This window comes from Centroberyx affinis, unplaced genomic scaffold (genome assembly GCF_046629955.1).
Source record: "Centroberyx affinis isolate AG114_WGS23_722 - 3 ecotype Tasmania unplaced genomic scaffold, CSIRO-AGI_Caff_v1 ptg004333l_1, whole genome shotgun sequence".
Taxonomy (NCBI): Eukaryota; Metazoa; Chordata; class Actinopteri; order Beryciformes; family Berycidae; genus Centroberyx; species Centroberyx affinis.
The window spans coordinates 15,535-26,970 of NW_027282039.1; the positions used below are offsets into that span (position 1 = coordinate 15,535).

At 37.6% G+C, this 11,436-nt stretch overlaps 1 protein-coding gene across 1 annotated transcript; it reads right to left on the reverse strand.

The window, feature by feature from the left end:
• Positions 1 to 911: 911 nt before the first annotated feature.
• On the reverse strand, positions 912 to 6,144 carry LOC139664621 (CD209 antigen-like protein E). Its single transcript, XM_071543524.1, has 6 exons — positions 5,914 to 6,144; positions 4,794 to 4,880; positions 3,742 to 3,852; positions 3,453 to 3,595; positions 2,287 to 2,387; positions 912 to 1,406 (listed from the first exon to the last, which is right to left on the reverse strand). The coding sequence occupies exons 1-6, from the start codon at positions 6,116 to 6,118 to the stop codon at positions 1,262 to 1,264; spliced, it is 792 nt and encodes a 263-aa protein (XP_071399625.1). The 5' UTR covers positions 6,119 to 6,144; the 3' UTR covers positions 912 to 1,261.
• Between the last annotated feature and the right edge of the window lie 5,292 nt (positions 6,145 to 11,436).

Sequence of the window (11,436 nt, forward strand, 5' to 3'; positions counted from 1 at the left end):
ATGTATGTTAAGTATGTTTTCAGCACTGTGTTTTTGTGAGGAGGAACTGTGACTATGTGTGAACTTTGTCAGGTATATTCAAATATACCGCCCCCCCTCTGCTGTGGCCGAAGCTTCGAATATTCACTGTTGATTACTACCGAAGCTCCGAAGCCCAAAAAATGGTATTCGGGACAGCCCTAATTACCTGATGTTAAGCGGTGGTTAGCTTTGCTTGCATTTAATGTGGGAAAATGCATAAATTAAGTGAAATAAAGGACTGATGCTTAATGTTAGACATTTCTTTTGCAATATTTACAAATGTGTGTATTTTTCTGTTGCTTATTTACATTTATTTGCAATAGTGTACATATATATTTTCTTGTTCTGTTTTTTTTTCTATTCAAAGGTTTTTCACCTAATGACTAACGGAACTAATGGAACTATTTAACTGAGCTATCAAACTAAACTGCTGAACCTGCCAAAATAAAAGGAGAAAACAGGAAAAGATGTTTGGTCATTCAGTGGAATCCAGTTAAAAACCTTCGGTCAGATGCATCAATCTCTTTCAAGTGGGGGAGCTGCACTTATTCTTAAAACATAACTTGACAAATATACACAATACATTTATCTTTTATTTAGGCTGCTGTAGTTTGGGAAATATTCCTTATCTTCCTTGCATGGTGCCTGTCACAGGTCCAACTGCTTGATTAGAACGAACCCCTTTGACTATTTTCTAAGTTGTACTGAAACAAGTCCACCACTTGGGGTCCTCAGGGACTCTTTCATCATCATCTTAGAGAATCACACTAGTCAGAATTTGTATCTCAGGATATATTGTATAAATCAATGCTTGTCAACCACTCCTTCACTGCTGCATCACTGACATTTATTTGGGAAAATAATCATATGCTTTGATTATACAGCAGTTATATTGAAGCACAGTTTAGAAAGTCCTTTACAGGAATATTAAAAAGGATAGTAAAGTAATTAAAGAGGAGATTAAAATAGATAAATACTCATACTAATTCCCTCAGAATACAACACACTTTATTGCTCAAAATTGACAGTTGGCTGTTAGCCAACCTGAGGAGGCTATGTTAACAACAAAATAATACAAATGTGAATATAAACTGAAAGGTACAGCAATGTAAGAAGGCTGTAATTTAAAAGCAGGTCTATCCAGAGACCAAAGGATCTACTCAAACTCACTACACTAATACAATAGCATGTAGCTCTACCAATACACTATCTACACCAATACATAGTAAAATTGATGATTTCAGCAGATAGCTCTTTCACAGATCCAGTAGTTACGTGCAAGACACGACAAGTCATTCCATCCTCTGTTGGCCAGATCCCCAATGTAGAACTCAACACAGTCTTCCCCTCCTCCGCTGTTGTTAGGTTGAAGTGGATACCAGAACCTGGAGTGTTCAGTCAAAAGCAATGGAAATGAATACTGTTTATTAGGCATGTAATTATACATTCAGCTAACGGTTTGGCTTGATACATGATACTGGGGTCATGGTTTGATATGAACACCATATTTTGTACAAAATCTGAATGAAGACAATTATGTCAGAAAAAATCCCTTTTTATCTCTGAGGGAAAACAAAAGGACAAACCATAAACAGGGTGACTACAGGTTTCATCCCCAAATAAGCCTGAAGAGTAACAAAAAACAAAAAAATATAGCCACAAGTGGCCATTAGCAGGGGCCAACTTTTGGCCTTATGATAAAACTATAGAGCACAACCAAATGTGGTCTGACACACTTGTATGCCCCTCGCAAACATTTATATGAAGTTTGAACATTTAGGCCTAGGCATTAAGGAATTATGCATCCCCTCCAGTTTGTGTGTCTTCACCATCAACGTCTTTTGTGTGTCACAGCCAAACAGTTACAAGTATCAAAATTCTGTGATACAAAGATGATGTCGGCAGTTGAAATATGCTGCATGTAAAATTTGTAGGTGAAAGCGGTTGCAAGGTGGCAATATGGTGGTGCTTTGGAGCATGACAAAATGTGTTCTGACACACTTCTGGGCCCATCCCAAACATGTACAGTATGTATGTTAATTTGGTTACTCTAACATCAGGCGTTTAGGAATTACACCTCTATGCGCTGTCAACTTCATTTGTGCACCACGGCCAAATAGTTTGGATTTTCAAAAATTTTGCATCAAACTTTTGTTACATCCCTACTATTTATACAAGGCAGCAAAAAATTTAGCTCTGAAACACAGTTAAAAATATTTGTTGAAAGGACAAAGAAATGAATCACAAAAGGAAGAAATGCCTTACTCTATGGTCAGTGATGTCCCATCAACCCACTTCCAGGTCCCTTCTTGCTCTCTGTCAGTCAGACCAATCCAAACTCTCCGATTCAAAATATCGAGAATGTCCTAGCAAAGGTACCAGTTATGACAGTGCAAGGCATTATGAGAGACAGTGGGTGGAAAGAGTACCAAAATGTCCTACTCATGTAGAATTACTGTTACTTTGCTGAAGTAGTTTGAGAAAATTACAGGTGCAAAAATCAACTTCAAATTATAATAATTATTAACTGTTGTGTTCATATGTGGTCAACATCGAAAAGACAGATAGATAAATACATTCATTTTTGTGGCACTTCAACCACCGTCTGGAATTTCCGCATGTCAGACATGACAGTCAGATTACTCTTGCACCATGTGCTGTGACATTGACGTTCCACCTGACCAACGGCATTCGATGATGTGTAATCACCTACTAATATGTTTTTGACCAATGGCTATGGTGGCCCTGAAGTGCAAAACACAACAACATTTCACAAAACAACTTAACAAAACCGAAAACACAACATTTCACAAAACAAATGAACAAACCAAAAACACATTTCACAAAACAAATTAACATTGTTAATTTAATATATAGCCTATTGTTAATTTGTTTGGTAAAATGTTGTGGCAGACGCTTTTATCCAAAGCGACATACACATGAGATTTTAATACAACACAAGCAAGGATCTAGTCAGGAGAGAACAACGAGAGTAAGTGCCATAAAGCTAAGCTCTGGTCTGACAGGACATATGTGCCAAGAGGCAGTGCACAGAGGCAGATAAAGATTTTTTCCAGAAAAAAAACATTCTAATGATAATGCAGTTCTTTGATAAGTGTGAAAGTCAAATTTATGAATAAAAACTTGACTTCCTGTTTGCATGTCTTTGGCATTCAATTTGTTTGTGTTTGAAACCTATCCACCAAATTTCATTGTTCTAGGAAAAGGTACCTTTTTGAAAAGAAGAAGAAAAATACTAATAAGAATCATAACTAAACAAAAGGGGTTCAGCACCTTGCTTGGACTCCTAAAAAATGGTAAATATAGCAACAAACAAACTTTGATTATCACAGAAAAATAACAATATGATTTATAAATAAAGTGTGTTTGCTGTGGTACACATGCCAGACACACGCACACACACACTATACCTCTTCCTCTTTGCTGTTTACTATCATCAGGTGTGATTGTCTGTCTGCACAGGCTTGTCTGCTCTTCTCCCAGTTTTTTTGCTCAGTAGAGATGAAGTAGCAACTACAGCCAAAGTTCAGCTCCCCCTTAGAGCAGTTTGCTCCTTTTAACAAGAGAAATAATCCATCTTTACTGTTACTTCAATATTACACAATCTTATTATAACATTTCCTCAAAGTAATGACGAATCAGGAAGAGCATGAATCAATGATAATCAAGAAATAGAGTGAAATAGGGTCACTGACTCACTGCAAGGCTTCTTCTGAGTGTCATTTCTCTCTTTGGTCAGGTTGTGGTAACTGGCCTGTAACTGGTTATAACCAGTCTGTAAGTTGTTTTTCTCTTTAATCACCATCATATCTGCACAGGAACGAGAACCAACCAACATATCTTGCATCAGGCTTTGGTCTAATAGTAAAAACTGTGGGAGAGACATCTAAGTTTTGTACTTCCTGAACTATCATTTTGAAAACTGGTAAAGAATACTGAGGAAAAAAGAAGGAGTTACAAGGCTGTCTTCAGCCAAAACATTTAAAAATCCTTTATTTCATGGTTTGTTCAAAGGAACATATTAAAAACATATTCCAACATGTTTCAGTCGTGCTGTGGCCTACATTAGGGAGTAGGTATTGTCATTCAAGTATTTTTTTCCATTTCCACCTTGAATATGTTTGATAAGGTGTACAGCAAGTAATTCTGTGTATATGATATATTCATGTAGTTTTTTTTAATAATTTTCCTCTCATTCGTTATATACTGTATATTGAATAATATTTTGTCACTTATTTCATACTGCACTACTACTCATCAATGCATTTAACATGTTGAAATTGTTGGTTGCATATGTTTATATGATCCTCTGTGCATTTTTTCTCGGTAACACTTTACAATAGGGGTACACCAAGTTAAGGGTTAGTTAATGCTTAATAAGCATTAACTAACCCTTAATTAACAGTCAACTAATGTGTAATTTACTAATGGTGTTCATGTTAACTAAGGTATTAATTTGTACATTATTTAATAGTTTATAAAGATGACTATTAAATAATGTATAAATTAATACCTTAGTTAATGAACACCATTAGTAAATGATTACCAGACACATTAGTTAACTGTTAATTAAGGGTTAGTTAATGCTTATTAAGTATTAACTAACCCTTAATTACACTTTACCCTTATTGTAAAGTGTAATCTTGTTCTCTTTCTCTCTATCTCTCTCTCTCTCACACACAAAGACAGTCTCAGAAACAAAGTTGTTTCAGAAACAAAGTCAGATGCTGCTTATTGAAGGAGAGACTCACGGTGAATGGCCAGGCCAATGAATCCAGCCAGCAGGAGAAGACACAGCAGCCCCAGCCAGAGTGCAAGAGCTCTGCACTGACTCTTCTCTGGGTTAACAGAGGCAATAGGCAAATTTATCAGGCGTTTTTTTTTAACTCGATGCTTTGGTAACGCTTTATTTTCCCGGTCCGCAATTTCCTTTGCTCAATCCATTGCTTAATCTTTCCTGGAAAGAACCATGAAATGATGTATTAATTATAGGGGAAATAGAGAAAGAGTTCAATGGTAGTTGGTAAGTTTCCAAGACAGAACCATGAAATTATGCATACATTTTCTATATAACTACTACATAATTCTTTCCAGGAAATTTCCTAAGAAATTAACAGTTCCTTTCTAGGAAATTATTAGGAAATTGTGGACCTGGAAAATAAAGCGTTACCGAAGCTTTGTGTCAAGACAGTTTTATTAGTATGGCGTCTTTAACACAAAACAAATTGTTCCAAAAGTGTTAACACTTTCTGTATCTATGCATTATACGGGCACTCATAAATGTACTCATACTTCTATATGACCATGCTTATTAAAACACTCAGTGTTTACTGAAGCATTATATCAGATATGCCTTACTTTTTTTCCGCAATTTTTTTTTTTTCAATTAAAGGAACCTAGTTAGAACTCTGTCTTCTCGTCCTTTTTCCATTTTCTATGTCTATGTTTTTAAGTAATTACATTTACTCAGAGTACTCTGTACTTTTTTTATGTTTATTTTTTATTTAGCGTTTGCGAAATATACAAAATATACGGATCAATAAACATAATAATTATAAAAACCCATATTAACGCAAACATAAAACACAATGATGTTCATTCACATCACTGACAAGACTTAATTAACTATGCTAAAAAACATATAGGACATATAGGACCAAGGATTAGGTATTTGTATTCTAATTGACTTCTCTTTTTCACAAACATATTTTAATTTAAAAAATACTTCAATTTTTTTTTACTTCTACTTCGATTTTCACACCAATAATTTGACGAAAATTTCAGAAACCTATGTTCAAAATCTGTGAAGTCTACAAAATGCTTTTGGTGCCTGTATTAACTAATATTTTCAGCAAAATAAAAGTGTGTTACCTCCATGTTGCCCTCCTCCTGTGTCCTGTATTACAGCCTGCTGTGTCCCAAAACCGGGGTCATGATCTCCAAGGCTAGCGGCGCTAACATAGATATCCACCGTCCTCTCCTCCCACTCTCCTGTTTTCTCTATCGCCTTCTCCCTTTCCCCTTTGTGTCTGACCTTCTTTGTCATGTCTAACATGGTGTAAAGGTCCTCAGACATCTTCGCTGATGTTCAAACTCTCCAGTGAGAGGTGAAAAAGAAAGACGGAAATAACAGAGGAAGATGAAGCAATTTATTGAGAGACTGGAGTGAGGTCTTGTATCTGTTAATGACTTCAAGGCATAGGAAGTGAGAGAGTGTGTGTCTTTGTCATATGCAGTAAGAGCTACAGATCACATCAACTGTCAAAAAAAAATGTGTGATATGATTTATTATTATTATTATTTATGGAAAAAGTCATGAAGACGTGTTTTCTGAAGCTGAACCTGATAGACAGTAAACATGTCATCACAGGAAATGGGCGGTGTCGAAACCTCTGCAACCTTATCCTGTCGCTGTGACTTCCCCTAAGCATTAGTTCATCTTTGCAAAGCTCCATTCCATGTTAACAGTGACTGAAACATATTCCACTCCTCGAAAAAGAGTGATGAAATGTCACATAAACGTGTCTTTGATTCATGTATCTGTCTGCTTGAATAATGACATTCAAGGGTTAGGCCGATCTTGGTTTGTCAATTTATTGGACCAATATTGGCCTTGTTATAACTCAGATATGGACCAGATGTCAGTGCCATCCGCTTCTGATGGATATGATGCAGTTTGATTACAATTTATTAATTTATACTACACTGGTTGTCTTAAAGTGAACTACCAACTCCCATGATGGTCTAAATGCAGTTTCAGAGGCTTTTCCACCCTGACAAGAATAACATTCTGGGGTAAACACTGTCAAATTTAAAGATATTAAATATCAGCAGCTTCAGTCCAAAAATATCAGCATTAGTACTGACATTGAGATGTGAATCTCAATAGATTTGGATGGGATCCTGTAGTGTAGAGACAGTAGTAGTATTGCAGTTTTTATTGTCTTGAGGCCTGAAATGAAAACCCATGAAATCATACTTTTTCACTTTCATTTAGTGTAACAGGCAAGTTACAGTTTCCATTTTCCAGAAACTAAGAAAAATATGTTTCCATACAAGATAAGAAAGCACTCAACCCGTATTAGTATTTCTAGATTATGTCACTTTGTGTATACAAAAAGAAGCTAGTGTTGGTACTTAGTGATTGAAATTTTCACATTCATTCAGAGGTTACTGTTACCAGGTGAAACTGCACCAGGCTGCTGCAAGTCAAGAGAAATTTTGAGAATTACTTTGATAGACGTGCCATTTTAAAAATTCAGACCAAAAGTGATCATGCAGTTAATGGTGTAAAAAAAATAGATGAACCAAATAGATGTTGACTGAGGTTTAAGACCGTTTAGGCTCTAATAATTTCTTCCATTTTTTCCCTTGTTAGGTTTTTCTTGGGAGTTTCTCCTCATCTATTACATCATTTTGTTTTGTGAGTGTCATTTAGATCTAGGTAGGCTCATTGTAAATTCCTTAGCTTGTGATGAAGGGCCTTATAAATACACTTGACTTAGACACCAACAGCCTCAAGCATAGCTAAATCACTGTTTAAATACTTTTATAATTATATTAATTGTACATAATCTTGTTTAAAACCTCAAATTGATATTAGAATACCCTTTTTCTGCAGTGTTTGATTGGATTGAAAACATTTTTTCATTCACAAAATGATTGAGCTCTTGATAGGACCGATATTGTGTGTGATATAGCCTATTTACACTAATGCATTATTAAAGGAACACTTCGCTATTTTTACACCTTATGTATTGGTCCTCACTAATAAACATCGAACAAAAAGTTCGGAAATTTGTGTTTGGCATTGGCAGAGAAGATTTGGCAAATTTTTCATGAGCGCAACCCACATACTCAGCTGTGCTGCTCATCCCACAAATGCATGTTCCTTACAAATGGGGCACCATTTAAAAGGGAAATAAACAGGCTTTCCAACAGTATAAAATGTATTGCCAAGAAGCATTGTTACAACAGAGAAATAATCTACCAAACACAAATTTCCGAACTTTTTGTTCGATCTTTACATGCTATGAGACGGCACTATGTCTCTCTACTCGCTCTGTGTCTCAGAGGCAGGCTGTGGGAAGTCCCAAAATTAAACCGCCGGATGACGTCATCGGCAGGGATTTCCAACTGCTAGAAACTACAAGCGTTCTCTTCCTGGATTGGCGGCTCGGCTTCAAGGGGCGGGTACATAGACTAGAGATGGGCAGGCACTCCGACCGCGACAGGGAAGCCCTTACACATCCGCCTCCACACTTCACCTTGTGGAAAGCTTCGGGAAAAAAATTTAAATGGCAGCCCGAGAAGTACCTGTAGAGGACACGATGTATGAGCAGACATTTTATTGTATTTTGGCGGAGTCTACTGTTCAGCCCTACTTGTACGAACCCTTGCAGCTACATCGGCCCGGGGAAGATGTTAGCATGGAACCGCCCTGGGCTAACAGTGACTGGTGGTGTACCTGTTAACAGTGTACACCAATGCCTACTGAAGCAGAGTCCCTATGTTGCCACGAATTTCAACGGGGACAATTTCTGTTGGACAAACAAGCAAAGCCAGAGGGAGATCCAATTTGTGAAACAGAACATGAAAGTTTGGGTCCGCATTTGGATAGAGGTGTCTTGGAGACTTTTTTCCGCATTCCCAAGCTAAATTGGAAGAGGCAACCTAAGCCAGCGGGTCCGGGAGGGCGTATGACCGTGCATTAAGTACATATTTTACAACATGGCTAACGAGCTCAGATCAAGTAACCTAATAATCTTCGACACTGAATGCTAAATGTGGCTAAATGTGCAGGTAGTTACATAGCAGGCTAACGTGAGCCAAATGGATTACCAAATAAATTATCCCACATCTGTAGCTCTATATGTACTACTTTATGGTAACCTTGGTTAGTGTGTGGTGGAATTTCTTCAATAAGCAAACTCAGTTGACTGCTGTTGATTATGCTTTATTTTTTACAAGAGGTCATCACCCTAGCAGTGAAATTATTGTTCTCACCAGACACTAGGCACCGGTTGGTATTTATATTTTGCTCTGAGAGGAGCTAACAGAGGTAGTAGTGAAAACTTACAATCAACCTGCAGTGACACCTACAGGCCTAGTGGTGCACAGTTTATTTACATTTCCTCTACATCTGCCATGGCTCTTTGTTTTAAAAACCAATGAGTAGTTGTAATGTTGCTATCGTTGGTTGGATTCCTTCCAGCTGACCACTAAGTTTGATATTGTAATGTTTTAGTGTGTTGTTACAGTACTATGTGCTTTACTATCTCTGCACATTTGTCTTGTTTTCTGTCCTTTGTTAAATTCTTTTGGTTACTGTCCAATGAGTAGCCTACCGAAATGTTTTTTTTTTATAGCTACCAAACTGCCAGGACAATAACCTTTTTTCCTCTTCTTTTGCTCTCTCTATAGGCAATATCGCCTGGCCGCCTACAGCCTAATCCTGCCAACTGTGTAATCAAGAAAGTTAGAGCACAGTACCCTTCCCCTGATGGCCAATACAGGGGATTTGTAGAAGTTCTGAATGCCATGGATGAACTTTGAAAATTGAGAGCACCACTGATGGACAATCCTAAAGACACCATGGCGGATGGACACTTTCTTTGAAGGAGACAAAAGAATCATCTTTGAAAAGATCTCTTACACATTTAAGTCCTCTACTAGTCCACAAATTAAATGCTGAATCCATGAGAGAGGGAGGAAAGTAGGGGTTAGCTAGAATAGGGCTTGAAGGTAGTGGTTTTTTGTGTCCAAAGTGGACTCTAAATTGTGACCAAATTCTGAGGGAACCCCCAATTACTGGATTATTCTTAAAGTAACACTTGCTAATCGGCATTGGAGCACACACTAAAGCGGGCAAGGAGTTAGGTGAGCTAAGGCAGTGGTTCTCAACGTGGATTCCGGGGACCACCAGGTCCTTGAGGGGCTTCCAGGGGGTCCCCAGCAAATTGATGAATTGTTAAACTTCTTCATTACTTCATTTACAAGAAATTGACACAATTAAAGAATGTAGAAGTAAGACTGTTTTGATCATAGTTTCACTGTTATCTCTCTACCTACAATACAGATAGTCATGGAATTCTGGACAAAATCATATCTAGCAATATTCTCAGATTTGGGTCCGAGATGCCAAATCTCATTAAATTGGGGTCCGTGGCCCTAATGTGGACTAAATTAGGGGTCCTTGATATGAAAAAGGTTGAGAACCACTGAGCTAAAGTATTGCTCCATTAGAGACCATACCGGTGCCTCACGTTCAGGAATGTCAGATACCCAATACGACAACCCATGAAGTTTAGCTACCCAGTAATAATGCATAAGATTCGGTAACGCTAAATCTCCGTTCTCCCTCGGCCTCTCCAGAAATGCCTTCCTAATTCGCAGAATAGTTCTATTCCATATAAAGTTGGATATATATTTATTCAGTTCTCTAAAGAATGATTTTGGAATGAAGACAGGTATTGTGTAGAACAGAAATAAAAATCTTGGCATTATGGTCATTTTAATGGAGTTAATCCTACCTGCTAGGGATAATGGGAGGGATGACCATCTAGTCAAGTCCTGTCTAGCTCTCTCCAGTGCCACCCTAAAATTATGATTGAACAAATCTTTATATTTCTCAGTTACACAAACACCTAAATAGGTAAAAGCATCAAGTGTGACTGTGAATGGGAACGCATCAAATGACATCTGTCTTGCAGTTGTACTTATGGGAAAAATTAAGCTTTTCGATAAATTAATTTTATAGCTGGAAATCTCCCCACATTTAGAGATGATATCTAATGCAATGGATGTATCTGGGTGCGAGAGATATAAAAGGAGATCATCAGCATATAACGAAAGTTTATGGTTAAGGCCGCCTCTCTCTATGCCCACTAAGCCAGTATCCTCCTTTAAAGACACAGCTAGATGGCACAGTTCTATGGCAATGTTAAACAGTAGCGGGGACAGGGGACAACCCTGTCTAGTGCCTCTGAAAAAGGGGAAAAAATTGATATGAAGTTATTAGTGCGTACTGAGGCCTGTGGATTAGAGTACAAAACACTCACCCAGTTGCAAAATTTAGGTCCAAAACCAATCTTTTTAAGGGCTGCAAATAAATAATTATATTCTATCCTATTGTGCGCATCCAATGATATTAGTACCTCTTGTGTGTGAGCAGTGTTTGGCAAATATAGTATATTGAAGAGACAGCGTAAATTGCCCGCTAGTTGCCTGCCAGTCATAAAGCCTGTTTGGTCCTTGTGAATTATCGTGTGCATGGCTGGTTCAAGTCTCGCCGCAAGGGTCTTAGTCAAAATTTTGTGGCCACAACAGAGCAGACTAATTGGACGATAGGAGTCACATTGTAATGGGTCTTTACCCTTTTTGAGAAGGACAGAT

Excerpts from the sequence above, each read along its gene's own strand:
- LOC139664621 (XM_071543524.1), bottom strand. The coding sequence starts at position 6,118 with ATGTCTGAGGACCTTTACACCATGTTAGACATGACAAAGAAGGTCAGA. Across the intron at positions 4,881-5,913 it reads AGGAGGAGGGCAACATGGAG|AGAAGAGTCAGTGCAGAGCT; the intron begins GTAACACACTTT and ends CTGTTAACCCAG. Across the intron at positions 1,407-2,286 it reads GGGACATCACTGACCATAGA|GTTCTGGTATCCACTTCAAC; the intron begins GTAAGGCATTTC and ends TGAACACTCCAG.